This window comes from Siphateles boraxobius, unplaced genomic scaffold (genome assembly GCF_051911475.1).
Source record: "Siphateles boraxobius isolate OS27281-9 unplaced genomic scaffold, OSU_SipBor_1 7, whole genome shotgun sequence".
Lineage (NCBI taxonomy): Eukaryota > Metazoa > Chordata > Actinopteri > Cypriniformes > Leuciscidae > Siphateles > Siphateles boraxobius.
The window spans coordinates 34,516,915-34,543,953 of NW_027509197.1; the positions used below are offsets into that span (position 1 = coordinate 34,516,915).

At 37.3% G+C, this 27,039-nt stretch overlaps 1 protein-coding gene across 7 annotated transcripts in view; it reads left to right on the top strand.

The window, feature by feature from the left end:
* Positions 1–27,039, top strand: part of adarb1b (adenosine deaminase RNA specific B1b) — a 173,398-nt gene that overhangs the window by 122,000 nt on the left and 24,359 nt on the right. For 2 of the 7 annotated variants that reach the window (XM_077215671.1, XM_077215672.1), the window contains 3 exons: positions 17,682–17,759; positions 18,453–18,479; positions 21,742–22,716. In XM_077215671.1, coding sequence (XP_077071786.1) covers positions 18,474–18,479; positions 21,742–22,716 — 981 coding nt within the window. In that variant the 5' untranslated portion in view covers positions 17,682–17,759; positions 18,453–18,473. The remainder of the gene's footprint in view (positions 1–17,681; positions 17,760–18,452; positions 18,480–21,741; positions 22,717–27,039) is intronic. The other 5 variants (XM_077215669.1, XM_077215670.1, XM_077215673.1 and 2 more) reach the window with 3 other exon arrangements.

Genomic DNA, 27,039 nt, shown 5'->3' on the forward strand with positions numbered 1-27,039 from the left:
GACTCACTTAATGCGGTCTACCAACACACAACTCTCACAGACACAGTGCCCTCTCGTTTATTGTTATTTTCTTTTATTATTTTTCATTTTATTATTCTTTAATTATATTCTCAACTAGAATAATTATATTCTTTTGTTTAATTAATTCTATTAGTTCTCTTTCTCTTTTTCTCAAATTTTTTGGTTTCTTTCAGTCTTTTTATTGTTTTCTAGTTCCCCCCTTTTTTGTTTTCCATTTGTTTTATTCTGTTCTTCTTGTTTCTCCATTATTCTTTTTTTCTTTCATTATTTTCCTGTATTTATTTGTTGCCCTTGTTCTTCTATTAATTATTTAACTTGTATTTTGGTCTTTCATTTGTTTTGTTATTTTGTTCATTATTTAATTTATCATTTTTATTTTGTTAATTTCTCTCTTTTTAAAGCTACAATAGGTATTTTTACCGCTAGGGGTCGCTAACCTCTTACAATAACAAAGGCGTAGATTGATGACGCAGTGATAAGCGGAATCATGGAACTTGCTGTCAAGCTGATGGATCTAATAATGTTTATGGATGAAATATGTTTTTAACATAACTGTGGTATTGGTATGAAGCAGGTCGTGATTGCTAATGAGAGACCGATATCAGCGACAAGACAAATTAATCTTTGTCAAGTCGAAGTTTGTCGCGGAGCTCTCTGCATCTCCAAAACACCACGCCGATATTGATCCTCGTTTTAGTTCTCCTTTTGTCCCAAGGTCTGCTTGTCATGATCCATAATGTTTGAACGAAAAAACAACAACAACAGTGTGCCGATAAACATTGCAGTTGTCCACATCTGTCGCCATGCTTACTATGGCAGTACAAGGAAACCATTGGTGTAAACCAGGGATAACGGGGATATTACGTCATTGACAGGCGACAAGTGACAAGGGACGGGCACTATTTTAAAATTCAGAATTTCTCTGAATTTACAAATTCTTGGAAACATTTAGGATAATGTAAGTACACAATTGAAATAAATATATAACAGCGTGCAAGTGGTTTTTAGATATTTTTATACAAAATTCTTACATATTGTACCTTTTAAGTGTGCTTGTTTTTCATTCGTTTGTTCTCTTTTGTTCATTCTTTCATTTATTTTCTTTCATTTGTTTGTTCTTTCGTTCATTCTTTCACTATCTTGTATTTTGTTGTCGTTTTTATTTCCTTGTTTTTTACTTGTTGCTTGATCTTTTGTTCATTCTTTTATTCTTCATTTAATTGCACTTATTTCAATTTTTCTTCTCGTTCTTTTGTTTAGCTATTTCGTCCTTTCTTTTTGTATGTTTCATGCAATTGTTCTTTCCTTCTTTTGTATTTTTTGTCTTTTTGTTCCGTCTTTGTCTGTTTGAAACAGTTCAGACAGTGTTGAAAGTATTAGCACATGTCTCTTAATCCTGTCTGTCAGTCATATCTCCCTGTGATGTTTCAAATGCTCAGCGCTCCTGCCTGTCCATCACTGTTACCTTCAGAGCTGTTAATATCCCAGCCAACGGGTGTAAAATTCACCGGCTAATCCACTCAGGCATGTACATGCACCCAGCGCAGCCTTCCTCCCCGTGGATATTGGAGTAACTGACCTGGCCTTGAATTAGGAGTACAGTGATAGTCATCTGTTGTGAGCAGCGGGGCCGCTGATGCGAGGAAAATAGGCAGGGAAGGAGATGAGCCGAGAAAGAGAGAGAGAGAGAGAGAGAGAGAGAGAGAGAGAGAGAGAGAGAGAGAGAGAGAGAGAGAGAGCGCCAAAGCACAAAAAGACAGGATGATACATAGTGCTGAGGCCAGCAAACTTCCTGTCTGTCCAGTGTAGGTTAGGAAAGCTGAGGATTAAACACACACAGAGCTGGATATAAGCTCCAGGGGCTCATCTGTGCTCATAACCAAGATTTTGAAGCAATTCGTCATGCTTCAAGATGCCACGTCAATCCCTACCCTCCCGCACAAGGGTCACGGTTCTGGGGGCAAAAAGCACCTTTCTCCATTAAACAGTAAAATATATTCTGACAAAATTATTTTTGCTAGGAAGATACACTCACCTAAAGGATTATTAGGAACACCTGTTCAATTTCTCATTAATGCAATTATCTAATCAACCAATCACATGGCAGTTGCTTCAATGCATTTAGGGCTGTGGTCCTGGTCAAGACAATCTCCTGAACTCCAAACTGAATGTCAGAATGGGAAAGAAAGGTGATTTAAGCAATTTTGAGAAATCGCATGGTTGTTGGTGCCAGACGGGCTGGTCTGAGTATTTCACAATCTGCCCAGTTACTGGGATTTTCACGCACAACCATTTCTAGGGTTTACAAAGAATGGTGTGAAAAGGGAAACACATCCAGTATGTGACAGTCCTGTGGGCGAAAATGCCTTGTTGATGCTAGAGGTCAGAGGAGAATGGGCTGACTGATTCAAGCTGATAGAATAGCAACTTTAACTGAATTAACCACTCGTTACAACCGTGGTATGCAGCAAAGCATTTGTGAAGCCACAACACGCACAACTTTGAGGCGGATGGGCTACAACAGCAGAAGACCCCACAGGGTACCACTCATCTCCACTACAAATAGGAAAAAGAGGCTACAATTTGCAAGAGCTCACCAAAATTGGACAGTTGAAGACTGGAAAAATGTTGCCTGGTCTGATGAGTCTCGATTTCTGTTGAGACATTCAGATGGTAAAGTCAGAATTTGGTGAAAACAGAATGAGAACATGGATCCATCATGCCTTGATACCACTGTGCAGGCTGGTGGTGTTGGTGTAATGGTGTGGGGGATGTTTTCTTGGCACACTTTAGGCCCCTTAGTGCCAATTGGGCATCGTTTAAATGCCAAGGCCTACCTGAGCATTGTTTCTGACCATGTCCATTCCTTTATGGCCACCATGTACCCATCCTCGGATGGCTACTTCCAGCAGGATAATGCAACATGTCACAAAGCTCGAATCATTTTAAAATGGTCTCTTGAACATCACAGTGAGTTCACTGTACGAAAATGGCCCCCCACAGTCACCAGATCTCAACCCAATAGAGCATCTTTGGGATGTGGTGGAACGGGAGCTTCATGCCCTGGATGTGCATCCCACAAATCTCCATCAACTGCAAGTTGCTATCCTATCAATATGGGCCAACATTTCTAAAGAATGCTTTCAGCACCTTGTTGAATCAATGCAACGTAGAATTAATACAGTTCTGAAGGCGAAAGGGGGTCAAACACAGTATTAGTATGGTGTTCCTAATAATCCTTTAGGTGAGTGTACATACTGTAAAGCTAATATTTCATTGTTATTAGAAAACGATGCTTTAAAAGGGAATGTTTACACTGGGTCACTTCATGTGTTTTCTCTGATCGGATAGCTATCTGATCGTGTAAAGACTAGGTGTAAATGCCCTCCGAGCCGATTTGGAGACGGATTTAAATCCGATAACTCCACCACTTCAGGTGGTGGTCTGAGACGCATTCCAGACAAAACTGGACAAGTGTAAATGCATGTGCTTGTTGAAACCACATATGTAAATTTTACTCCCAAAATGTTAAAAAATAAACATGAGAGCGTGTTATAGGCTATATGACATGTATTAGCCAGATATGGCAGCACTACTGCAACACGCATCGCCACAGATGAGTAGTCGAGTATCTTTTCAGCAAGCTAACGTGCAAACTGCCACAAATTAAACTTAGTCGCAGACGCTCAAAACACAATCATCTTCATTAAAAGTAGTGATACAAAAATGATCTTGACAGTTCTCATGCTGCTCTTTCTCCTATTGCGGTGCGGATTTATATCCGTTTTGCAAGGACACATTTATGTGGCCAAGTGTAAATGGAACCTTTTTACCAAATCAGATCAGTAAAAGCACATGAAGTGACCCGGTGTCCCCCTGAACAAACGTAATCAACGAACATAATTCTAAATGTTTTACTGATGCGAGACTTTCATTTTTCATGTCAGTATTTTGTATTAAGCATGGTAACTGTAGTTTCCTTAACCCAAAATACCACTTTTTCACATTTATTTTCTGTATTTTTTGTCTGTGGTGGCTCATACCAACTTACTAACTTTATTGTATTTTCAAAAACTAGTTTGGGACTGCTTTTTAATAGCCTTATCTTATACTGTGTTAGTGATATTCTTTCAATTTATGTGTTTCCTGAAAATTTGATTTGTGGGTTAATGACCATGGGAAAATGTGGGTCCCATGGGAGAGAATCAATGCTCTAGAGTCTAGAAAGAAGAAATAGTTTTCGTATTGAATTTAAAATTCTCATGCTCACTTATAAGGCCTTGAATGGTTTGGCCCCTCAATATTTGTGTGAGCTTTTAACCCCCTACACTCCTACACGCTCTTCTGAAGCTGGTCTTTTAACTGTCCAAACAACACGGCCAAAAACTATGGGTGATCGGGCTTTCTCTTCCTTGGCTCCTAAATTGTGGAATTCCATGCCCTCTGAGATTAGGGTAGATTTTATGTGATTCGTGTGATTGATTTGTTATTATATTGGCTTTTTATTTTTTGCTTGTTTAGTTTTTACTGCCTGGACTGTTATGTGTATCTTTTAATTTCATTATTTTTATGTAAAGTGCTTTTAGATGCTACATTTAAAGGCACTATATAAAATAAAGATTATTAGTATTATTATTAGAAAGCACTCAGAAGTCCTAAGCAACTATTTGACCATATTTGATCATAGTGAGTTTTGCGCAGAAGCCCATAGGCACATAACGTATGTCGCCATGAGCTTTAATAGAGTCTGTGGGTTTTATAGGGTCTTGTGCTGGCCGTAGTCTCTTCTGGTGGTCTTCTAGCGTGAGGTCTTGTACATGCATGTAACATGTCTGGCTGCTGCTGTTTCCGTTTTGACAGCGTTGTCATTTATTAAGCCCCAGATATTAAAAGCCACTTTATCAAAGTGTCTCGTGGCAGGCTTTTGTTCAGGAACTCCTAAATGTGTCTGCGGTCTAAAAACCCTGTAATTTGCGGCGAGGTAAAAATGACTGTTGGCAGCTTTAATTCAAATCTGTTATTGGTCATTAAAGTGCTGAAATTCAATAATAGAGCTGGATGTTCTCAGCAGTGCCTGGTTGCCATGGCGGCAGTCATTCGGGGGGGTCGGCCACTCGCCGGACCGTTCTGAGGTGGCCACGCTCGTCTTCCTAACATGCCCGTCCCATCAGTTCTAATCAGGGGGAGCGACAGCCTGCCCCGTCTGCAGGGACCCCTCTCCATTAGGTGCTCGGCTGGCCAGCGTCTGCCGCACGTGTAGTCCATTAACCATCGTTATGTGGGTGCAGAACCGGGTGAGGAGAGACTCTGGAGCCACGTTTGGGGAAAAACTGTTTTTTTTGGTAGGGGCACACCTGCAAAAACCATAGGGAGGCATAATTTTTTCCCCTCCATGTATAGAGTTAATTTTGTTTTGCCAAAACAGTAAATTTGGAGAAATTTGCGAAATCTGAAGACATTTCCAGGTCATATGTCAGCCCTAATTATAGAAAATTGAAAAATATTCTACTGAAAATATTAAAATTACTCATGTTTCAGTTTTTCTCACTTTTTAGGGACAATTTTTCGGTTCGGTATGTGCTATGTTCAGGGGGGAAAGGACTGCGGCCAAATAAAAATAAAGAAAATAAGAACAAATAATCATACAAGCAACAGCACAAATAAAGAAAATGGAGCAAAGATACAAATAAAATAAACAGTGTTTTTCAGGTTATTTAGGTTTCTAACAGTAGTTTTCAGGTACAGAAATTGAATAAATTAATCAAATGTAAAACAACACATTTGCATATAATCTGAACTGTATAAATTAAATAAAGATTAATCATTATTAATGTTACAGAAACTGAGTCCAGAGCAGTAAGTGATGTGCGTGTCATTTGTTGTTTGATTAACATTAAAAACACAGACAGCAGGAATATTAGGCTGTTGTCACTTTAAGACAATACACGGATCCCATATACTGATACACATTCATTGTCTTTCTTGACGGTTTAATTAAACTTAAGACATAACCTACAATGTTTGCTAGGATACTCACCAAGATGGGCATGTTGAGACAATTTTTTGTATGAAATTGTCAGTTTAAGAATGGTACAGTTCGATTAAAATAAAAGCAGTTTACAGAGAACTGTTACACCCCTAGCACACATATAAATGTCATGTCTATATAAAGATAAATGTTATAACATTTTTGTCATTTCAAAAGTTTTTATTCTTCTTGAAAGTTGGTTTCAACACTTGTTCGATTTCAGGGACCAAAGCGAGCAAGTTGGAAATGTCACGTGTCCCCAGTTGCATTGACGAGAATTTTGTGAAGTGTAATTTATTGTTGTTTATGGCTTTTAATAGTTAGCTTGGCACACAGTTAACTTCTCTACTTCTATGTTATTACTAGTTGATCAGCTTTGCAATTTATGTAGTTACTTTACATTTGCCTTTTCCACCTTTTCCAGACAACAAAAGTGATGAATGCCATGAGAGAGAGAGAATATATTGACTTTTTCTTCAAAACTGATCCTGGTCTGTAATGGAAGTAGATGCACCTCTATTCTTGAAAGGGGCTCTTATTTCTTCCTGGCTGTTTGAGACTGTGGGGTGATCCATCTATGTTAGGCCATACAGGGGCTTTATGATGGTTTAGACTCAGTGCTGAACTTTTGCACGTCTCATATCCCTCTCCATTTGCACAGCCCATCCATCTATGTCCACTCTCCCTCTCTCTTTTTGTCTTTTACTCACTCATGATAACTTTTCCTCTACAAGGCCCTTTGACCTGCGGTAGATGTTGGCAATGAGTGACACCTCACAGACTGGCTTTTGGATCATGTTTTCATGTTTAAAAATGCAATTACCTAGTTACTGCCAGTAGATATATAAAAAAACAAACATCTGTGGTTACTGTGCTTACGAGGTGGTATTTTATTAATAGTTCTCAAACATTCTGTTTAGGGATGTTTTGGGATGAAAGTCGTCATGAAACGGAAGTTGCGATAATCTTTTCTTCCCTATTGTGATGTATATCTGAGTAAAAACAGCTTCTCGAACAAGAAAACATTTAGGGTGGGACCTGATTTTGTCCGTGGGGAATTGATTGGATGGTTGTGATTTGCTATAGATCAGTCTCATGTGAGTGATAGGTTGTCCCTCTATTTGTGTCTAACCATATACAAAATTGTCTTACCCTATTTTTGTTTTTGTAGACTTTTTGCATCATGTTTGCATTTACACACATGGTTTTCGCTCTTTTAGTTATTTTCATAATGATTTTTTTTTTTGATAGCATCTTTCTTGCATTATACATATACTATTTAACGCCACCTGTAAAGTGCATAGACTCTTTGTTTGTTCTTAAAAGCATCAGATTGAAAACACCAAAACAATCAAAACCTAAACTTACCAAAAGCTTTTGCCTTGGATGCATTTGTATTTCCTTTGGGAGATGGAAATATATATATATTTTTCAATCCCAAGCCTTGACTGTGTCATATTTGGGTTTGTATGTTCAGATTTCATTGCAGCATGAAAGAAAGAAATGCTCAGCAAAGGGACCTTGGCATAAGTATTTTCTATTCTTGTTTGTCCAACTGCATTTATTGTTAGCAAGACAAGGTTGTACAGTATCAAGGCCATTGGATGCAATTAGCAAAATACAAACTCAAGGCCTCCGGAGTCCTCTAAATCGTCCTTCCTTGTTTAAAGAAATGTTCAGAAGCTGAAGTTTCCTCTTAATTATTTTAATGGGTTTTAATGACTGTGACTCTTGTGACTAAAAATCCACATTTGCAGCTGCCCTTTTTTTACCCAGTTAATGCGTTTAGATGCACTTTAATAGTTTAAATTCTTTTAAAAACTCATGTAAAGACTTTAGTCCTTACCAGTCAGATTTTTTGCATGTACTGTACACTATTGTACAATACATTGGGGTCAGCAAGATTACTTTACTGTTTTAAAAGAAATTAATGTTTTATTCAGCAAGGGCTCATTACATGTGATCAAAACTATCAGGAAATACTTGGATTTCAAATAAATGCTCTCCCCCCCCCCCCCCCCCCTTTCAATTTCCATTCATCAAAGGATCCTAAAAAAAAAAAAAAAACATCATGGTTTCCACAAACATATTAAGCAGCACAAGTCTGTCAACACTGATAGAACACTCAAGAGTGGCTGCTGGAAAACATCACAGCAATAAATTACATTTTAACATATAAATATCAAATAGAAAATAGTTATTTAAAATTATAATCATATTGTACTGTTTTACTGTACTTTTGATCAAATAAATACAGCATTGTCGTGCATAAGACTTCTTTCAAAAACTTTACAAAATCTTACCGACCCCAACTATTAAATGTATACGTGTCAAAAGGCTGTGTCCAAACAAACTGAGTTTACTCTGTTTTGCTGTGAAGTTATTGGAGTTTGATGTCGGGAACTGTTTGCAAACTGATTTTGCACCAGTGCTTGTTTCCTATGCTGCATACTAATTCCTGGACCAATAGCGTGTAGTGTTTAGTCTGTGCTCCCAGATCTCTGTTTTCCCTGTGTTGTCCGTTATAATCCTGTTAACACTGTGGCATTGAGCTGTTCTGTTTTTCCCAGAAGTTCATCCATGCTGCTGTCCCTGTCGAAAGCCGCACCTTTGAAACAATCTGCCTGAAAACCTCTATAGCACGAATTGCTTTTTATTGCATCACATTTATGTAGAAATTTTCGTATTATTAATTTGGTTTTCTTGCTTGAAACATTAAGATTCGAACTTACTAGCGTAGACGTGTCAAGGTTTTCTGAAGTGTGGATAATACATTTGAATTTTTTTTTTTTTTTTTTTTTAAGTACATTTCTGCCTGTGTGTAAAAGTGAAAGAGTCTCCTTGTAAGTTTTGTTGTTTCGGAAGCTACTAAAGCAATGGAGCATAAATCCTTAGCTCAGCACTGTCTGAGCCAGCATTCAGCGGCATCGGCTGTATTTCTCAGCCTAAATGGAGCGGAGGTCACAAATGAAGGGGGATCTGAGAAGGGAAAGGATCCAGAAGCATCTGTGAGGTGGATTGATGGAGAAGGTGGGCTGTCATCGGTCCCCATTGTGGCGGTCACTCGACCTTGGAATGATGGACTCTGGGAGAGCAGCCATTTATTGGCCTGGACTTTCATAGCTACACATGTGGGTGATTTATACCCGAGCGCACATGCAGGGTGTGCGGGTGTAATGTATAAAAGTGTGTGCTGTAGGCGGTGGAAATGTGCTTTTGCTTTACTGTTTATACTGAGAGACTCCAGACTGCGACTAAAGCTTTGAGAGTCCGTATGCCATTTCATCTGTGATCATGAAGTGAAGTACCATTAGTTTATTACAATACACATCTATAGTGTGACTGTGAACACTTGAGCTGAATGATTAATTAGAATTTATCGTTTATTATAGTATTATTCCTAAATGACAACGAATCGTCTGTGACTATTAAACCTTTGACAAGTACGATTACAGCGAACATTCAAATCTGCGTTGGCGCGGCCGCCGAACCAGAGAGAGCCGTTGTCATCTATATAACAGCTTCACAAACAGTCTTTTCGACAACACGGTATCATTATTTCTGTGCCATAAATAATTCCGATTATTACAGAAGTACTGGGATAAAAGTTTATTGTTCGGATATAAACACTGATGTCTATGGCAGCGTAAAGAGAGTGAATCACCTTTTGAAAGTAACTTGACGCTTCAAATAAGGATTGTCAATTACATCGTTACACCAGTAGGTGGCGACAAGTGACTGTTAAAAGATGTATTTGTCATTGAATCATTCATTCAAGAGATTTGTTTAAAAAAAGCTGATACATCCAGTACTGAAACGAGCAAAGTTTTTATGAGCGAGTCATTAAATATTTTATTCAAATTATATTTTTTAAATTGGACTGCAATTAAAATGTTGTTGGAACCTCGAGTAAATTGCATTTTTTAGTTGTCTATTCAGAATCGTGGGAGAATCATGATCTCTATTTATAGATAAAATTAAAAAAACTGATTCTCAATTTATCCAGAATTGTGCAGCTCTAATGAACACCAATGTTTTTTTTTTATACCATTCAGGCAAAAATATATTTTTGTAACTTGAGTGGTTTGAATCACACTCAGTGAATCATGCAATTCCCACATTTTTCACACACACATTTTTAAGGGGTTTTGATACTTTTGCAAGCCACAAACACACGTATATGTGTGTAACCTTTTCAAATAACTTTAATTTTAAAAAATAAAATTGTAAAAATAGTGATTATAATTTTGATTATACTGCTTTTTTTTTTTTTGAGACAGATTATTTGTAAAAGAAGAGGTTTTATGCTTAATCTGCTAGAATTTCTGCAGGTATTTCCATACATTTGTGAACACATTGAGAGTTTGAAGATGATGATCTTTGCCCTCACTTACTCCGGCTTTTCACATTTCTCCCACAGAAAGCAATCTCACATAAAACTATCATATAAAAATTTCATCCTGCACACTCGTTCTCCTTGCCAGCCATTCTTTTAACTCAAGTGCAGCGTGATGAACAGCCATCTGTCAGTTATTGAATCCACTAACACAGTAAAAGAGTTTCTGCCCTCAGCCCAAGCTCCAAGAATCAGCCTTCTCAGAAACCCCACACATCACTCGGAAAACCTTGACGTTGCTGGAACAGCAGAATTCCAAAGATGAAGAATATTCATAACCCTTCTTTGTCTGAAACCAGTCAGTGAGTTTGACATTTTTGGATGAAGGAAACTAGTTTCAGCTTCCAAGGCACGATAATGTCATGTCTAGCGCCACCATAATGTCGCTTTAGACGATATATTTAATGTGCTTGCTGCTCAATAGAAATGCAAACATAATGTGAATTTTATCTTATAATATTAAATTCATTTTCTAGTATCCACTACAGTGTGTTAATTTAATTTAATATTAATTTAATATTACCCTTTTTATTATTATTTTTACGTTATTTTTTTTTTTTTAATTTTCAAGTATGAGCTTTAGCTTAGCCAAGTCATTTAATGACCATCGTGCTTACTTTGCAGTAGAAATGGAATCATAAGGTGACAAGGAAGGAATAAATGGACATGTAGTTATGAGTTTCATAATGTCTGCTGCATTAATGTATGCTCCCTTTATATGTAGACCAGATGGATCAGGTATTATGCAAGTATTGAACTTTATGATGTCATATACAACGTAGAAAGGCAGCATTTGTCATGTTTTGGACACAGATAGTGTTTTTTGTCTATCGGTCTAAAATCTCAATCAGGATATTTGTATAGTGGAAAGATTTAATGTTTTAGAACAAACTTCCTATGGTTATTATTAGTAAGCAAATGTTATGTACTACATTCTGCACTTCTGCTCATCTCAGAGGCGTGTGTGTCTTCTACAGGAAGTGAGATCATTTGTCTGTGGTTCTGCAGCCCTGTCCACGGTGCTGAAGTCCCTGGTCTCGTTGCAGGAGTGCGGTCCATCAGCCTCTGACACATGTTGGGCTCTTGGCCACCCTGCCCCCCGGCACTCTATTAGAGCACTGTAATTGGCGTTCAGGCGGGTGGAGAGCAGGAACTCATATCAGCGGCAGTATTATTAAATTTATTTGGAGAGCTGAATTTATTTGTCCTGAGGGCTGGTGTTTGGCTCAAGCTGACAGAGGGCCATATGTGTAGAAAACGTGCGGTTGTAGTGCATGCTGAAGAATAGCTAATGTGGTTAAGATTTAGAGGTACCTATTTATGAATATTAAGTACAATGCAGTATTCTTTTGTTCAACAAAAATTTGCATGTTAGGTAGAATGTCCAAGTTTTTTTGGATGTTTTCCACAGAGCAAATGTGGATGATGATTTGTACTGATATGCTCCAAAATAAAAAATAGTAATCCATACAGTAGTAGTCCATCCATACAAAAGTTATCCATTAATTGACACACAATTAATGTAGTTCATAACTTTTTTTTTTATTTTTTTATTCCATTTTAGTGGTAAGATTTAGAGTTGAAAAATTGAGTTGAATTTAAGTTCACTATATTGTATTATCATCATTATTATTATTATTATTATTATATAAGGTAATTGTTTTATTTATAAACTACATTCTATATATACATTTATGATCATTTATATTAAATATGTATCTAATATATAAAAAGAAATATAAGTATTAAAAGGTAAATATTAAATTAATAATAATAATATTAATTTTATATATCATTTTATATACATATATAATATTTGTTTTATATATTAGATGCATATAATATTATTAATAAATTATAATAAATGTGTATATATAGAATGTAGTTTATAAATAAAACAATTACCTTATATAATAATCAATATTAACATATTATATATGAATTGCTCTAATTGATAAGTATTTAGTTTATAATATTAATTTAATATTTACTTTTTTATTAATAATCATTCTTAATATAAAAAAGCTCTGCCTTTCAGAGCAGACCCACAAGACTTCTTTTTACCTTGAAAGACTTTTTCACGTCTGAAAAACACCTTGTACCTTGTATCAGTTTAGTGGAAATGGGTGTGATTTAATGTGGAATGTGGGACCATCTCTCTTTTTATATGTGCTTTTCTCTAACAGCATGACTCATGACAGCCGCAGTTAAAGTTAAAGATGTGATAGAACGTTCTCAGGTGTACGAGCAAAGTGCCCCGGGTGTGTCACCCCTCATCTGTACGTCAATACCAGCCACAGGCCACTTTGTTGAAATTACATAGTGGGCTCTGAAGTGGCAGATCACAGTGAATGCCCTCACCCTCAGTGTTATCTGGCTCTTCTTCAGCTGTAATGTTGACTGTGGATCGATGTCTGCGTCCGATGTAAGCCTCTCGCACAGAGATTTGAACTGTTGCAGATCAGTCTTCATTTGAATGAGAGCTGTGTGATGGCACTAAAGACTCTCAGGGTGAATCGCCCCCTTTTTCTTCTCTCCGCCCATGGCTCATCAAACATGCTTTTATTCTGAAACACACATCATTCTGCTCTAAATCACATCTTTGAAAGATAAGAACTGAGAGCGGGGAATGCTTCTGTCACTTTCAATGCCAAACATGCCGCTTAAACATAACCTCAGAGAAAATCATCTCTTTATTTCCATTGGAGCCATGTGCAAGTCAGAAAATACCACCTTCTCCTTAGGCCTGTGCGGTAAAAATTTGTTTTGGTGCTCATATTGACAGTTACAGCATTCATACTGCATTTAGGCATCGTGGCAATGTGTAGAAGTATATTTGCATGTAGAGTTTAAGCAGAGAATATGGTAAAAATCCACTTTAAACTTTTTTTTGGCAGTACTGTCAAACATCAAAATATGCTTTTATGAATAAAAACCATTTATGAATATGCAAACCACTTCCCTATTGTGTGAAAAGACTTCTGTTGGACTTAATACAAGTTGTATATATAATTGTTTGTTTTTTTTTGCTCTATGTCAGAAATAGTTGAATTCTGAAATTTTCCACTGAAAAATAATAGCATGCAGGTTTTAAAATGACATGATGATAGATAAAATAAAGACAGAATTTTAAGTTTTGGGTGAAATTCCAGATGCTGAGATGGTTAAACATCTCCTCCACACAGTCACGCAAGATGAATGAAAAAACAAATCAGCGAGTGCATGCACATCTCCCAGAAAACTGCATTTCACAGTCCTGCACTTTTACATCAGCCCAGATGAGCAGAGATGTATTATTTTTGGTTTCCTATTGGATTGCTCTTTCTCTATTAATGCAGGAGAGTCTGTTCTCACAGTGCACTGATGTGATGCACTCTGAGAAATGCATGCTGGAAGTTTTAACCTCCAAGCTGGCTTTGGGATCCTCTGAAAGAGCAGATGTTGGTCTCTGTTTGTGTGTTTAACTAGTAACACTAGTGAAGTGATGTGTGTCCATCTGTCAGTTAAACTGTAGCTGGACTGTATACTCAGAGATGGAGAGATCTGACACAGCTGTGCAAACAGGAAATCCTGTAATCTCCTCTCGCTGCTCTCAGAGACCAGAGAAACCAGTCAAATGTGACATGGCTTGAGTCCCAGTGTCAACTCCTTTTTAGTGGTTACTCTTGATTCTGTGGCTCTGGTCCAACACATGTAGCATCCGAACAGAAATGAAGGCTGATAAATAGACAGTATTTTTATTTATTGCAATAATTATATTATATCACACACAAATATATTACATTATAATTTATTAATAATTTAAAGCAAAAAAAATCATTTTAATGTTATTTCTATTGTTTTATTTCAAAAGAAGTTTTTTTTTTGGTCTGTTAGCAGTCACATCAATCGCTTCCAGTATATATGTGAAGTGAAGTTAAGACAATGACCTTCTTGCCCTGGTGTAATGATCATCCTCCAGTCTCCTGTGCTCCACGGCTGCAAATGACACATTCAGCGTCCTCCTGAAACGCCGTCACCGCTCGCCTGTGATTTTGTGTCTACCACTTGTAGATTGAAGCTGATCTCATTGCTGTTTATGGATTCATGAGCAAAATGAGAACAGCAGAGGAAGCTAAATCAAAAGCGACAGACACAAAACGAGCTCAAGTCTCCGAGCCGCTCATTACACCGTAGACCATTAGCAGACCAGCAAGAGGAGAAAAGAGCAGAGATGAAAATCAAGGAGCCGTTTGACGCCTGCTGAAATTTCAGCTCCGCTCAGACAAATACTCTCACAACACCACTTCCCTGACTCTTTTCAATTTTCTTATGGAATATTAATCTTTAATAGGGTAGTAATTGTGGTAGCATATTTGATGTCACCCACCATTAGACCAGATTAATTAGGCCATTTAGTTTAGCTTAAGAAAGTGTCGCCCATGAAGAATGTGCCAGAGCGAAAGCAGAGAGCTGTGATTGGCTTCTTTATGTGCTTTGTAATGGCTTTCATTGGGCTGTCACACGTACAGCATTGTGTGTCCTTTAGTATTGGCGGGCGGAAATCTTGCTCAATGACATCATACTGTTTTTATTCATTTTATTTTTATGGTCAAGATATATCAAGTTATTGCAGACAATGATTTCAACTTTTAAATTAGTATTTCTTATGGGCTCAAACTGTCTAGATGGCATATCTGACCTGAGATTGTAATAAGAATCAGTTTAGAATTATACTTTTGTTATTTCTTCCACTGAGCAGTGAAGATTTTTTGTTTGAAAATATAATTTTGGCAGCCAAATTAAAGTCAGAGTGGTATAATTAGCATGAAGCCGTTTTGTAGTGTCGTGGGCCTTCACAATAGATAATGCTTTACAAAGAACTCTGTTAGAGAGCTACATATGGCAATTTATCTGTTTTATTACGAACTCTGCCGCATTCTTTTTATGCCAGCAAACTGTCCTCTTTTCAGAGTTTTTTTTTAAAAACAGGCGATTCCCCGAAGTTTGGAGATTTAGTGTGCTTTATACCTCAGAGAAAAATGGAGAAAAGTTGCTCAGGTTACTTTATCTGTACGCACGGACGAGTGTCGTAGGCTTACTATTATAGTGAATCAGGGTAAGACAAAAACATGTTTTGGAAGAAGGATTGATGATGTATTGACTGAATTGTTCATTTTGAAGAAATAAATTACTTAGTGTATACCTTTTAAATAAATATTTTTAAAAAAGTCTTCAAATCCACATGAAATTGAATACAAATAATACTATTATAAGAACTTGGCGTGTGCGTTTAAATGAACTAGATTTTTTTAAAGATTTATTTTTGGTTTATTTTTTTATTTTTACCTTTATTAAAATAGGATAGTAGAGGACTGACAGCAAGCAAAGTGTGAGAGAGAGGGGGACGGGATCGGGAAGGTTCATGAGCCCGGACTACATGTCAGAGTACTGCCAACAAGGCTATCGGCTCTGACACTCCAACACTGTATTTTTAATGGATTTTCCCTTTTCATTATTTCAGGCATCCTTATTTGTGATAAAACTTACAGAGGGTGATGAATTTGATCAACAGTTTTGTACTGTTGTTCAGATGTCTTACCTGCACATTTACCTTTTTGTGTTGCCGTGAGTAAATAATGACTGAAATTAAATTTTCCTTTGAACTATGCCTTTAAAAATATGCCAAGTTTCTATTTGAAGAAGGAGAAAGCAGGAATACTGCCATTATTTCTTTGACAGCATCTTTTCTTTCAGTTAATCCAGAAGCTCTTGGTGTCGTCTCAGTCACATCGGCGTATAAAAGCGTCCTCACTATAGCCTCAAGTCAACACAGCCCTGCATCTCAGCTCTATTATGAGGAATGTTTTAATGAAATGTAGAGTTTTGCTCTTGTGTGTTTGTGTTGTGTTTTTCACCTGAGCTCAAGCGGGGACTAAAAGCCTGTTGATGTCAATAACTGTATTTTTCCTCTGAGGCAGCTGAAGATGAGGTCTAATCGAATGGATATTAAAGTCACAATAGACTGCTCCTGCTAGTACGGCCTGTCAAGCACGGCCCTTTCTCTCAAAGATTAGTTTCTCCTGCTGAATATTTATACACTTACTGTAGGCTTAACCTCACAGTCAATGGTGTTTCATTCCTCTTCTATCCTATTCTCTACTCTCCTCTTTCCTCTTTTTTCCCCCTCTTGTTCTTACTGCTCCACTCCAGTCATCTAAATAAAGCCGCACGGGTTGCATGATGACATTATTTGACGGCTTATACTTTCTCTGATACTTGCAGCACCAGTTATTTTGGTAAAGTGCAATTTTTAAGTGCACTATTATTGTGAGATTAATGATTGGAGGGAAGTGTGTTTGTTTTCTTTAATTTGTAACTTCCACAGTTATTGAAAACCTGGTAGTGTCAGGGAATTTTACAATGGTGTTTCCTTGGTCTTAAAAAAAGTCTGTTTCTGTATTTCTATAGCTTTTGCTCCTGTATGGAGTCAAGCTTTCTATCAAGGCCATAGTCTGCGAGCGAATTGTTCATTTTGAGTCGATTCTTTTCATTTGAATCAGTCGAGCTGGTTCACAAATCAGCATGAATGGTTCTTCTGCTTTAATTCTCAATCATTTGGGATTCTGTCTGAATTTGATTTTGAATCTGAATCTTACTCTTAATCTGAATCTTAATCACTGGAAAAGTCATAGAATGTGGGAGCTTTATAGTAATAACTTCTAATAATAAAGCTGAGCAGTAAGACATCATAAATTCAAAATTCAAAATAATCTTATTAGAATGATTTCTGAAGGGTCATGTGACACTGACGATTGGAGTAATGATGCTGAAACTTCTGCTTTGCATCACAGGAATAAATTACATTTTAAAATATATTCTAATAGAAAACTTTATTTTAAATTGTAATATATCACAATATTTTACTGTATTTTGTATCAAATAACTGCATCCTTTGTGAGAATAAGAGCCTTTCAAAAGTATTTCAAAATTGTACCATCCCCAAAGTGTGTGTGCGTGTGCGCGTCTATGGACTATTTTCCATCCACCAGGTGAAAATGATGAATTCAATCACTTGTTCAGCATAATTGCATGCGCCACTCATGTCTGTAGCTCTTTGCTTATTATCACGGTGAATGCTTATTATTGGGGGTTTGTCCAAGTCACTAACCCCAAGATTGAGCAGAAGTACCTGTGATTATATGTATTTAGCAGACAGCACTAATGCTGATCTCTCTTCCTCTGTCTTTCTGTCAGGTGTAGCTGTGGCTCAGCAAGCGCAGGGTCAGTCGAGGCGTTTCACCACCATGGATGTTGATGAGGAGGAGAACATGAGTGAGTGCTCATAACTGAACCCCAATCCCTCCATTCCAGCACAGAGCCCTGCACACCCCCCTTAACTACTGTGTCATTCAGTCAACGGTTCATGTGCCGTCCCGTCCCTCTATATGCCCATCACGCTAAACGATCCCAGCAGAGATGTTTAAAGTAGTGTTTAGACATGGGCACAATTTTTACATTGAAACTTCAGTCTGTTCGGATCAAATATTTTTTTTCTTTTTTACACTTTTTTCACTTTCTGTTTAGTAATTTTTCATTATTGCAGTACATTTTCATCTTACACAAATGGTGTAAAATTTTAGTCAACAAAATAACATTGTGGTTAATCTTTAATTTGTTAGATGAACAAATATTCAAATTAATTTAAACATATCAGACACATACCGGAAAATATTCTTATTTTGTTCTGTTGGTTGCTTGCATTGTGTATTGGGCGTTACACCTTCTACCTTTCAAGCATGTCCTATTCCAAAATGATTTAAAATTTCTGCTGCTTTTTGATGTTGCTTCTAATTCTTGTTTAAAGGGATGCTTCACCCAAACATGAATCTTCATTTACTCACATTTTATGAAAGAACAAATGAAGAACATTGGGGTCCAAACTACATGGAACTCCATTAACTTTCATTGTACTGACTGTTTTTTTTGTTTTTTTTCTCCTAATTTTTTTTCTTTTGTGTTCCACAGAAGAATACATCATAAAACGTCATGACAGTGAGTAAATGATGACACAATTTTTTTATTTTTGGGTGAACTATTCCCTTAAGTGTCTTTTTTTTTCATCCCTCATTTTTGTGCCACTGCAAAATTAGCTAAAAAAGGTAACTGCATAAAAATGTAAAGCATGTTATAGATAATAAAAAATTTTTTTATTAATAAATGATCATTGGTTTAACATAAGGTAACATAAAAAAAAACAGTATCGCTATATGATGTGCTGAATAATCGAATATTTTCCAAATGTAGCATTCCCTATCTCGTTGGGCTTTACACTTGAATGTGATCCAAGAAGATCAGGACTGAAGAAATACACAGCGTTCCTCCTATGTCTGAGTCCCGTTCTTCTTTATTCAGCAGTGCTGTGAATAGAAGATTCTGGGAAGAGTTGTTAACCCAGAGGAAATGTAACCCTCTATTGTCCCGTCACTCCGCAGCTTGTCTTTAGAGCCACTGACAATGGAGGGACCCGTCATTTATTACGGATCTGTAGCGAAGCGGACTCTTTCTTATTTAGATTTTCTGCCGATACGCTTATTTGATATCCAAAAGCTTTCTACCTCTGACAGTGCATATTTCTCTATCAGCTTTAGATGTTAGGAGCAGGAAACGACAGGATTTTGGGCAGAAATTCATTGCTTGCCAAGAGCGGCGGTTTTATACACTCATTCAGCACCAGATCTCTAACACTGAGTGAAAGACCAACATGTTTTTCGCCCCCTTTTTTTAGCAGCCTTAGCAGTGTTTTCCCATTCTAGTTCTCCATAGGAATTTTTAAGTTTTAAAGATTTTAACCAAGAAGTGCATTCGACTACATCACCGTGCACCAAGCGAGAATCAACATGGTGGCCTTTTTGACATTGCTAATACACACAAAGGGAGCTGGTGCACTTAGTTGTTACTTAAGGTCGTTGTGTAGATTGAAGACATTGAAGTTCATGGCTCTAAAGGAGAGATCCTGTTTCTATGTTATTTAAGCTGTCGGTGCCACTGCAGGTGTTCGCTTTTACATTCCTTTAATACTCTGTAGTGAGCCAATGCATTTTACTGGTTAACAGTGAGGACAGTTTTTAGAATCTTATGCTTTTGCATGTGCAAAAGTCAGCTGAAGGTGGGCAGGTCTATATAGTTCACTTTTTAAAAAACTTTTGCTGATAATTTACTCACCCCCATGTCATCCAAGATGTCCATGTCTTTCTTTCTTCAGTCGAAAAGAAATTAAGGTTTTTGATGAAACATTCTAGGATTTTTCTCCATATAATGGACTTCATTGGGTACCAAACGGTCCAAGGTCCAAATGACCGTTTCAGTGCAGCTTCAGATGGCTTCAAACGACACCAGACGATGCATAAGGGTCTTATTTTGCGAAACGATCGGTCATTTCAAAAAGACCAAAATGGTCTTTTTGACGAACGAAATTACTTGAAAAAAGATTTGTTAATTTTGATGAACGAGTTCGAACAGGAGAGTCATGAACGTGCATAACAGAACAGAGCAAGGCGAGCATTTGTGCTTATACAATTTAAAGTTTTTTATTTATTTTTGAAATGACCGATCGTTTCGAAAGATAAGACCCTTATGCATCGTTTGGTGTCGTTTGAAGCCATTTGAAGCTGCACTGAAAATGTCATTTGGACCTTGGACCGTTTGGTACCCCATGAAGTCCATTATATGGAGAAAAATCCTAGAATGTTTTCATTAAAAACCTTTTCTTTTCGACTGAAGAAAGAAAGACATGGACATCTTGGATGACATGGGGGTGAGTAAATTATCAGCAAAAGTTTTTTTAAAAGTGAACTAATCCTTTAAAGCCAGAGTCAATCGCTTACATGAGCTGGTGAGTGTCTCTGGCTTACATAAGCTGGTGAGTGCGAGTGCTATGTGTATTAAAATTTGACAAGCATAAGAAGGGTTTTGAATTTCAGAATCTGCTCCAGTATTTTGTATATTTCTCTCTCTACATGTCTTTCTTTCTTTCTCCTCCACATTCTCTTACTTGCTCACCCCGAACCCGCCCCCACGTTTTCCCTGATACGACATTCTCTCTTCTCAGATATCTTCATTTTATTTCTCTTTCTGCCTTGCACCCACTCCCTTATCCACCCTGTTGCTCCTACTGTTTGCAGAGAGCACTTACTCTGTTCCCCTACTGTTCACGGACGCTATTCTCTCTCTACCAGAGCACTGAAAGCAGTAACCTAGCGAGCTTTTGCTGAAGGATGTTATAAATGAAAATTTAGCCAAAGTTCCATCAGCTTTGTCAACAGGACATGATGATGTGTGTTTCCTCTGCAAGACCCTCTTCTTATTAACGAAAAACAAAAAAATTGTGACCTGTAAATATCTTATGAAAACATGCCCAGATCCGATTTCACCCCCAAAATCTACATAGAATAAAATAAAATTTTGCAATCAGAAAATCAAGCCAAATTTTAAGGCCATTTTTTTTTTATTATTATGTTTGCTCTCATAGTTGACACATTAATGCATGCGATTAAATATGCTGCCTTATTGTCTAATAATTGCATATATGCATATTTTAAAATTTTATATATTCAGTATTTTATTTGTATTTTAAAGGAACTCATTAAAGATTGACAACGATTAAAATCTATAAATTGATTCACATCCCTATTGTGACCATTTTTTCACAGTTATTTGTTTTTCTTTTGATTTGGGGTTGAAATATGGTGCTTGACCAGTTTTGTTTGATAAGAGAACTATGTTCTCAAAATGTTTTGTGAAATTCACAAAACACCACTCTAAAAACTGAACCCATTGTGAACCCATATTTGTCGGTGTTTAATAGCCCCTATTTATATGGAGGGACCTGAAAAAGTGCCTTTGTCACTCAAAAAGAGCCTCATTTAATTAGTTATTAGGCTTTTAAAGCTTTGGTTTCTGTTCTCCATTAGCACATATTTTATCTCCAATGAGATGATTGATTGACTCGGCACAAGCCATTGCCTGAACAACTGAATGCTCAAACTGTACTTTAAATTAAACTGATGATTATGATCATTTAGATTTCATACCTCATGGTCTTCCTTAATTATGTTAATTAATCGGGGGTGGAGGGGGGGAACTTCCTTCAAAGTTTTTTCAGTGTCTTCTCTGAAATTCCTCTCATAAAGAAGTTTCACAAGATCAGTCTAAAAATGAATCATGCTTGCATACCCCGGCACACAAAAAAGGAACACACATCACTTGTTCGGTTACAAAGAAAGATAAAGGAATCTATAAATTTTACATTTACAAGATCCTGCAACGAAGGCGTTGTAAGTTACTCTTTCTGGGCACCGCAGGTTCATGCAGCACCGACGTAAAGGAAAACCGCAACCTGGACAACGTCTCTTCTAAGGAGGGAGCTGGCCTGGTGGAGCAGCTCCCCAACGGTAGTGGAGGAGGGGGTCGCAAGCGCCCCCTGGAGGAGGGCAACAATGCCCATGCGCACTCAAAATTCAGACCCAAGAAACGTAAGAAAACGCCAGGGCCGGTTCTGCCCAAGAACGCCCTGATGCAGCTGAACGAGATCAAACCAGGCTTGCAGTACAAGCTTCTCTCACAGACCGGCCCGGTCCATGCGCCGGTTTTCGTCATGACCGTCGAGGTTAACGGGCAGTTGTTCGAGGGCTCGGGGCCCACAAAGAAAAAGGCCAAGCTGAATGCCGCTGAGAAGGCCCTGCGTTCCTTTGTTCAGTTCCCGAACGCGTCTGAAGCGCACCTGGCCATGGGCCGTACGCTCACCGTCAACACGGATTTCACCTCCGACCAGGCTGACTTCCCTGACATGCTCTTCAACGGGTTTGAGACGCCGGCACCGCCCGAGGAATCATTTTTTCTGGGCTCCAACGGCAACGGCTCCTTAAACCCGCTGGGAGAGTATCCCGTGCCCCAGGCGCCAGGTACGAACAGCCTAGTTCAGGCGCCCCTGCCACCGCCCTCCTCCTTCGCCTCCTCGGCCAGCGGCAAGAACCCCGTCATGATTCTCAACGAGCTGCGGCCAGGCCTCAAGTACGAGTTTGTGTCGGAGAGCGGAGAGAGCCATGCTAAGAACTTTGTGATGTCCGTGACTGTGGACTCGCAGACGTTTGAGGGCTCGGGCCGAAATAAGAAACTCGCTAAAGCCCGGGCTGCCCAGGCAGCTCTGTCTTCGCTCTTCAACATGCAACTGGACCAGACCCCATCTCGCCAGCCCATCCCCAGAGAGGGCCTACAGCTGCACCTGCCACAGGTAAGAGATCCACACCTCAGACTCAAAATGTTTTTGCCCTGAAGACTATAGGCTACACAATGATTGATGTATCTTAAGGGGTCATTCACACAGAGCATGTTGTTGTGTTCAAAGCACTAGATGTTGAACTATGAATAAAATAACAACACAATGCGACTGGCACATAGATGGGGGTTGGATTCTAACATTAAAAACAGCTAGACATAGCACAACATAGGCACATCTATTCCCATGTGTCATAAACGGCCTTGAACCTTTTTGTTTATTCACCAATCTTTTTGAAAAATACTTTAATTATTTATTGCTCGCTATGCAGCAGTATTCTAATGGTTTATTTAAACCCTAGAGATAAGCAAGCCTCAACTGGTAAAGAAATAGTGTACAAGAAGATTGCATTAGTTATAGTTTAATAAAAGTTATAGAATATTTTCACAAGCACTCCGCAGAAACGACTTTAATGTTGAATCTCATTTAAACCTTTTCTTGTACTGTGGCTTCCTTTAACACACACATCAGACTGTCTGATGAAGTCTTGATTGTATCTGATGTGTAAAAATCTAATAAATAAAAGACATTGGTCTTTCACATCTCAAAATGTTTAATTTAAGTTTCTGATCCATTTAAGTTTATCGGAGATCATAGTCTAAGCCTTTATGCCGGGATGCACAAAGTAGGCACATTATGGCCATGTTCATTAGGAACAAAGCCTAATAGAAATGAAGATGGGCTCTGTTAAAACATTGGGATGGATTGTGTGATTTAGCTAAAAATATATATATATATATTTTAACCTTTTTGCTGATGGATAAATAAAAAAATAAAATAAAATAAAAAAAAATAAATAAAAATATATATATATATATATATATATAACATGAAAGTGTAAATGTCTTTAATTTAGTTTATTTTGTTTTGTCATACATGTACCTACATAACACATAGTAATTTATCTTCATACATTTTAATATATATATATATATATATATATATATATATTTAAATTGCCATGTTGAGACGGAGCATTTTTGAGTTTTTCAAACAAACAAAATCTAAAATGATGCACTTAATTGGCCTGAACTGAACTGATTAATTTGGTTATAATCTAATTTCCAGCTCCTAATGACATTGGAACTTTAGACCTTTAGGTAATTTTAATGGCGTGTTAAAGGGGTAGTTCACCCAAAAATGAAAATTCATTCAGTAATTACTCTCCCTCATGTTGTTCCAACCCCGTAAGAACACAAATTGATATTTTTTATTAAATCTGAGAGCTCTCACGTCAGAACGTAGGCTCCCTATTGGCCAGCATTACACGCATCATACACATGACCAGCATTGGCCAATAGTGAGCCTACGTTCTGACGTACAACCCAGAAGCACTGCGACACTACGTCAACTCACTCAGAGGCCCACGCAGAAGAAAATTAATAGTTGAATAAAGTTGTTATTTTTATTTGTTTTTTGCGCACAAAAAGTATTCTCGTCGCTTGATAAGCTTAAGGTTGAGCCACTGTAGTCACTTGAACTATTTTAAACATTTGTCTTTACTAACTTTCTGGGCCGGCAAGTTTTAATTGCATAGAAGCCTATGGAGGAGTGAGACAGCGCTCAGATTTAATTAAAAATATCTTAGTTTGTGTTCCGAAGATGAACGAAAGTCTTACGGGGTTGGAACAACATGAGGGTGAGTAATTACTGACAGAATTTAAATTTTTGGGTGAACTATCCCTTTAAAGCATTATGGTATTCGCAATGTTTCTTAATGTCTTGTCTCTAGCAGAGTATTGTGAGTATGTCATGCATATTCAATGTATTGCTCACCCCTACCAGTGAAACAACACAGTGAGCCGAAATGACCAACGATTGGCGTTTGTGTGAGAAGACGTCTATTTACACATTTCTAAAATCCTCTGTTAATCCTGCTTTTGAGATAAGGCCAGGCCTGGAAGCGACCCAATCTTAATTAACATCTTCCTCTGAACCGTGTCAAAACAAGAACATTTTGTTTCAACCTGCCCACTACCTGTCCACTAAAGAGCAGTCCTGACAGCCACATGTTTTGTCTCTGATGCTGATTGCTCTTGGGCCGTCTGTCTCTGAGACACATACAGCACCATGAATGCAAGACCCCATTATCCATTCCTAATCTGATACCCACAAATTTAACATGCTGTCAATATGAGATCAGAGGCCGGATAGGTGTATTTGTTTCAACCAGATAGCAAGAGGTTAAATAGACTCTTGTCATGGGACAACTGATCGTTTTAGTTGTTCTTTCACTTGTGTGGCGATACGTACCGACCTCACTTCATGGATGGAATGTTGAATACTATAGGCCATTATGGCCATCTTAATTAGGAGCAAAGCCTAGTGGAAACGAAGATGGGCTCTGTTAATACATTAGGATGGATTGTATGATTTAGTTAAAAAAAATATATATATATTCTTTTTTGTCGATATTCTATCATAAAAGGACATTATATTGTGATATCATTTGTGATACCATTACTTCTAAAATTACTTAAACTAATTAGCCCTTAATCATAAATTATACAATTTCCTATATAATAATAATTTTATTATATAATATTATGGTTAATTATTGAACTTTATAAAAATTAAATAAAATTACTTTTACAGTTATTTGCATAAAGTTAATTTTTATTCATTTATTATATTAATAAATTAAATTATATTTTATTAATGTATTCAATTAATTTGCGGTTAATTAATTTTGCACGCAGCACACAGGCTGAGAATTTATCGGCCAAAATTGTGTTCGATAATTGAATAATTTTAATAGACATTACAAAAAGTAGCTTTAGAAAGAAATATTTTGATTTAACAGAATTTATTACACCAACCTTTAAGGCTACAATGTGGCCATAATTTTTTATTTTTTTCAGAAGCTGCATCAGAAGTGGCATTTAAGTATATTTACACAATATCACCGAAAAATAAAATAATACTTAAAATATGAAACTAAAGCCACAAATAGGTGCCGCAAGTTACTTTCTTAAAGGAACACGCCGACTTTTTTGGACTTTAGCTTATTCACCATATCCCCCAGAGTTAGATAAGTCCATACATACCTTTTTCATCTCCGTGCGTGCTGTAACTCTGTTTGACGCACTCACCGCTAGCAGGTGCGTCTCAGGTGCTGCGGTTATCACTCCGCCCAAGTAGCAGTGCTTCGCCTTCTGAGAATATAGTTCCCAGTATTTATACGGTTAAAAGATGTCTGTGTCTCATATGACCTTGTTATTTTTACACTCTGTGACTATACAAATCACAACATGTAAATAGGAAAATGTTTGCGTTATTTTGTCACTTATTGGGATTAGTATGCTAGCTATAGCCATTTACATCCAGTCTTTGTGCTAAGCTAGGCTAGCGGTGGGTGCGTCAAACAGAGTTACAGCACACACGGAGATGAAAAAGGTATGTATGGACTTATCTAACTCTGGGGGATACGGTGAATAAGCTAAAGTCTAAAAAAGTCAGTGTGTTCCTTTTAATGAGTCATTCATTCAACCGATTCATTCAAATGGCTGAATCGTTCAGGAACGAAGCAAGTGGCCGTTTTTATGAAAGTGTCATTGAATCAACTGCTCATTCGATTCGTTACAAACCGCAGATTAATTCAGTAAAAACAGACAATGTTCTGGATATTACTAAACTATATCATGTCTCATATCATAACTAAATTTTAGGGCATTTTTTTTTGCCCTCATATCTTGAATTTTAGTGGCATTTTAAATGCATTCTAATAGGCTTCATCATACAGTCATTGCCCTGCATCATGTTCATAACTAAACTGCATGCAACGTAAGATGACGTACGGTTCTGGGTCGGGGCGGTGTGCGTTAGTCATTTTAACGCATTTTTCCCATAATTCATCGCACCAAATTAACATGTTAAATTATTATTTTAAATATATTTATATTGACGTTTATTTTAATTTTATATATTAATATTTTACATTTATGTAGCATTTGGTAGTTTAATCAATTGCAAAAGGCCATGTCATGATTTATCGCTATTCATTTAGCATTTCTATTGAAAACATCCTCAAGAATGTTATTTGTCTTTTAAAATGTTTTTTTATCCTCAAATCGTTAGCCTCCTTTTTTCCACTTTCTTAGTTTCCTAGACTGCTCTCCTGTGAAATCTGTCAGCATCTAGTTGGCCAGTGAAGTTCCTGTCACCTGTCCCCAGGTGCTAATGGGAAATGAAAGCAAATAAAGATGATGGTGGAAACTAGTGTTTTATCATGAGAATAAAACCTAGCCTTCTGTTCGGTGGGAGATTTCTCTGTCTCCT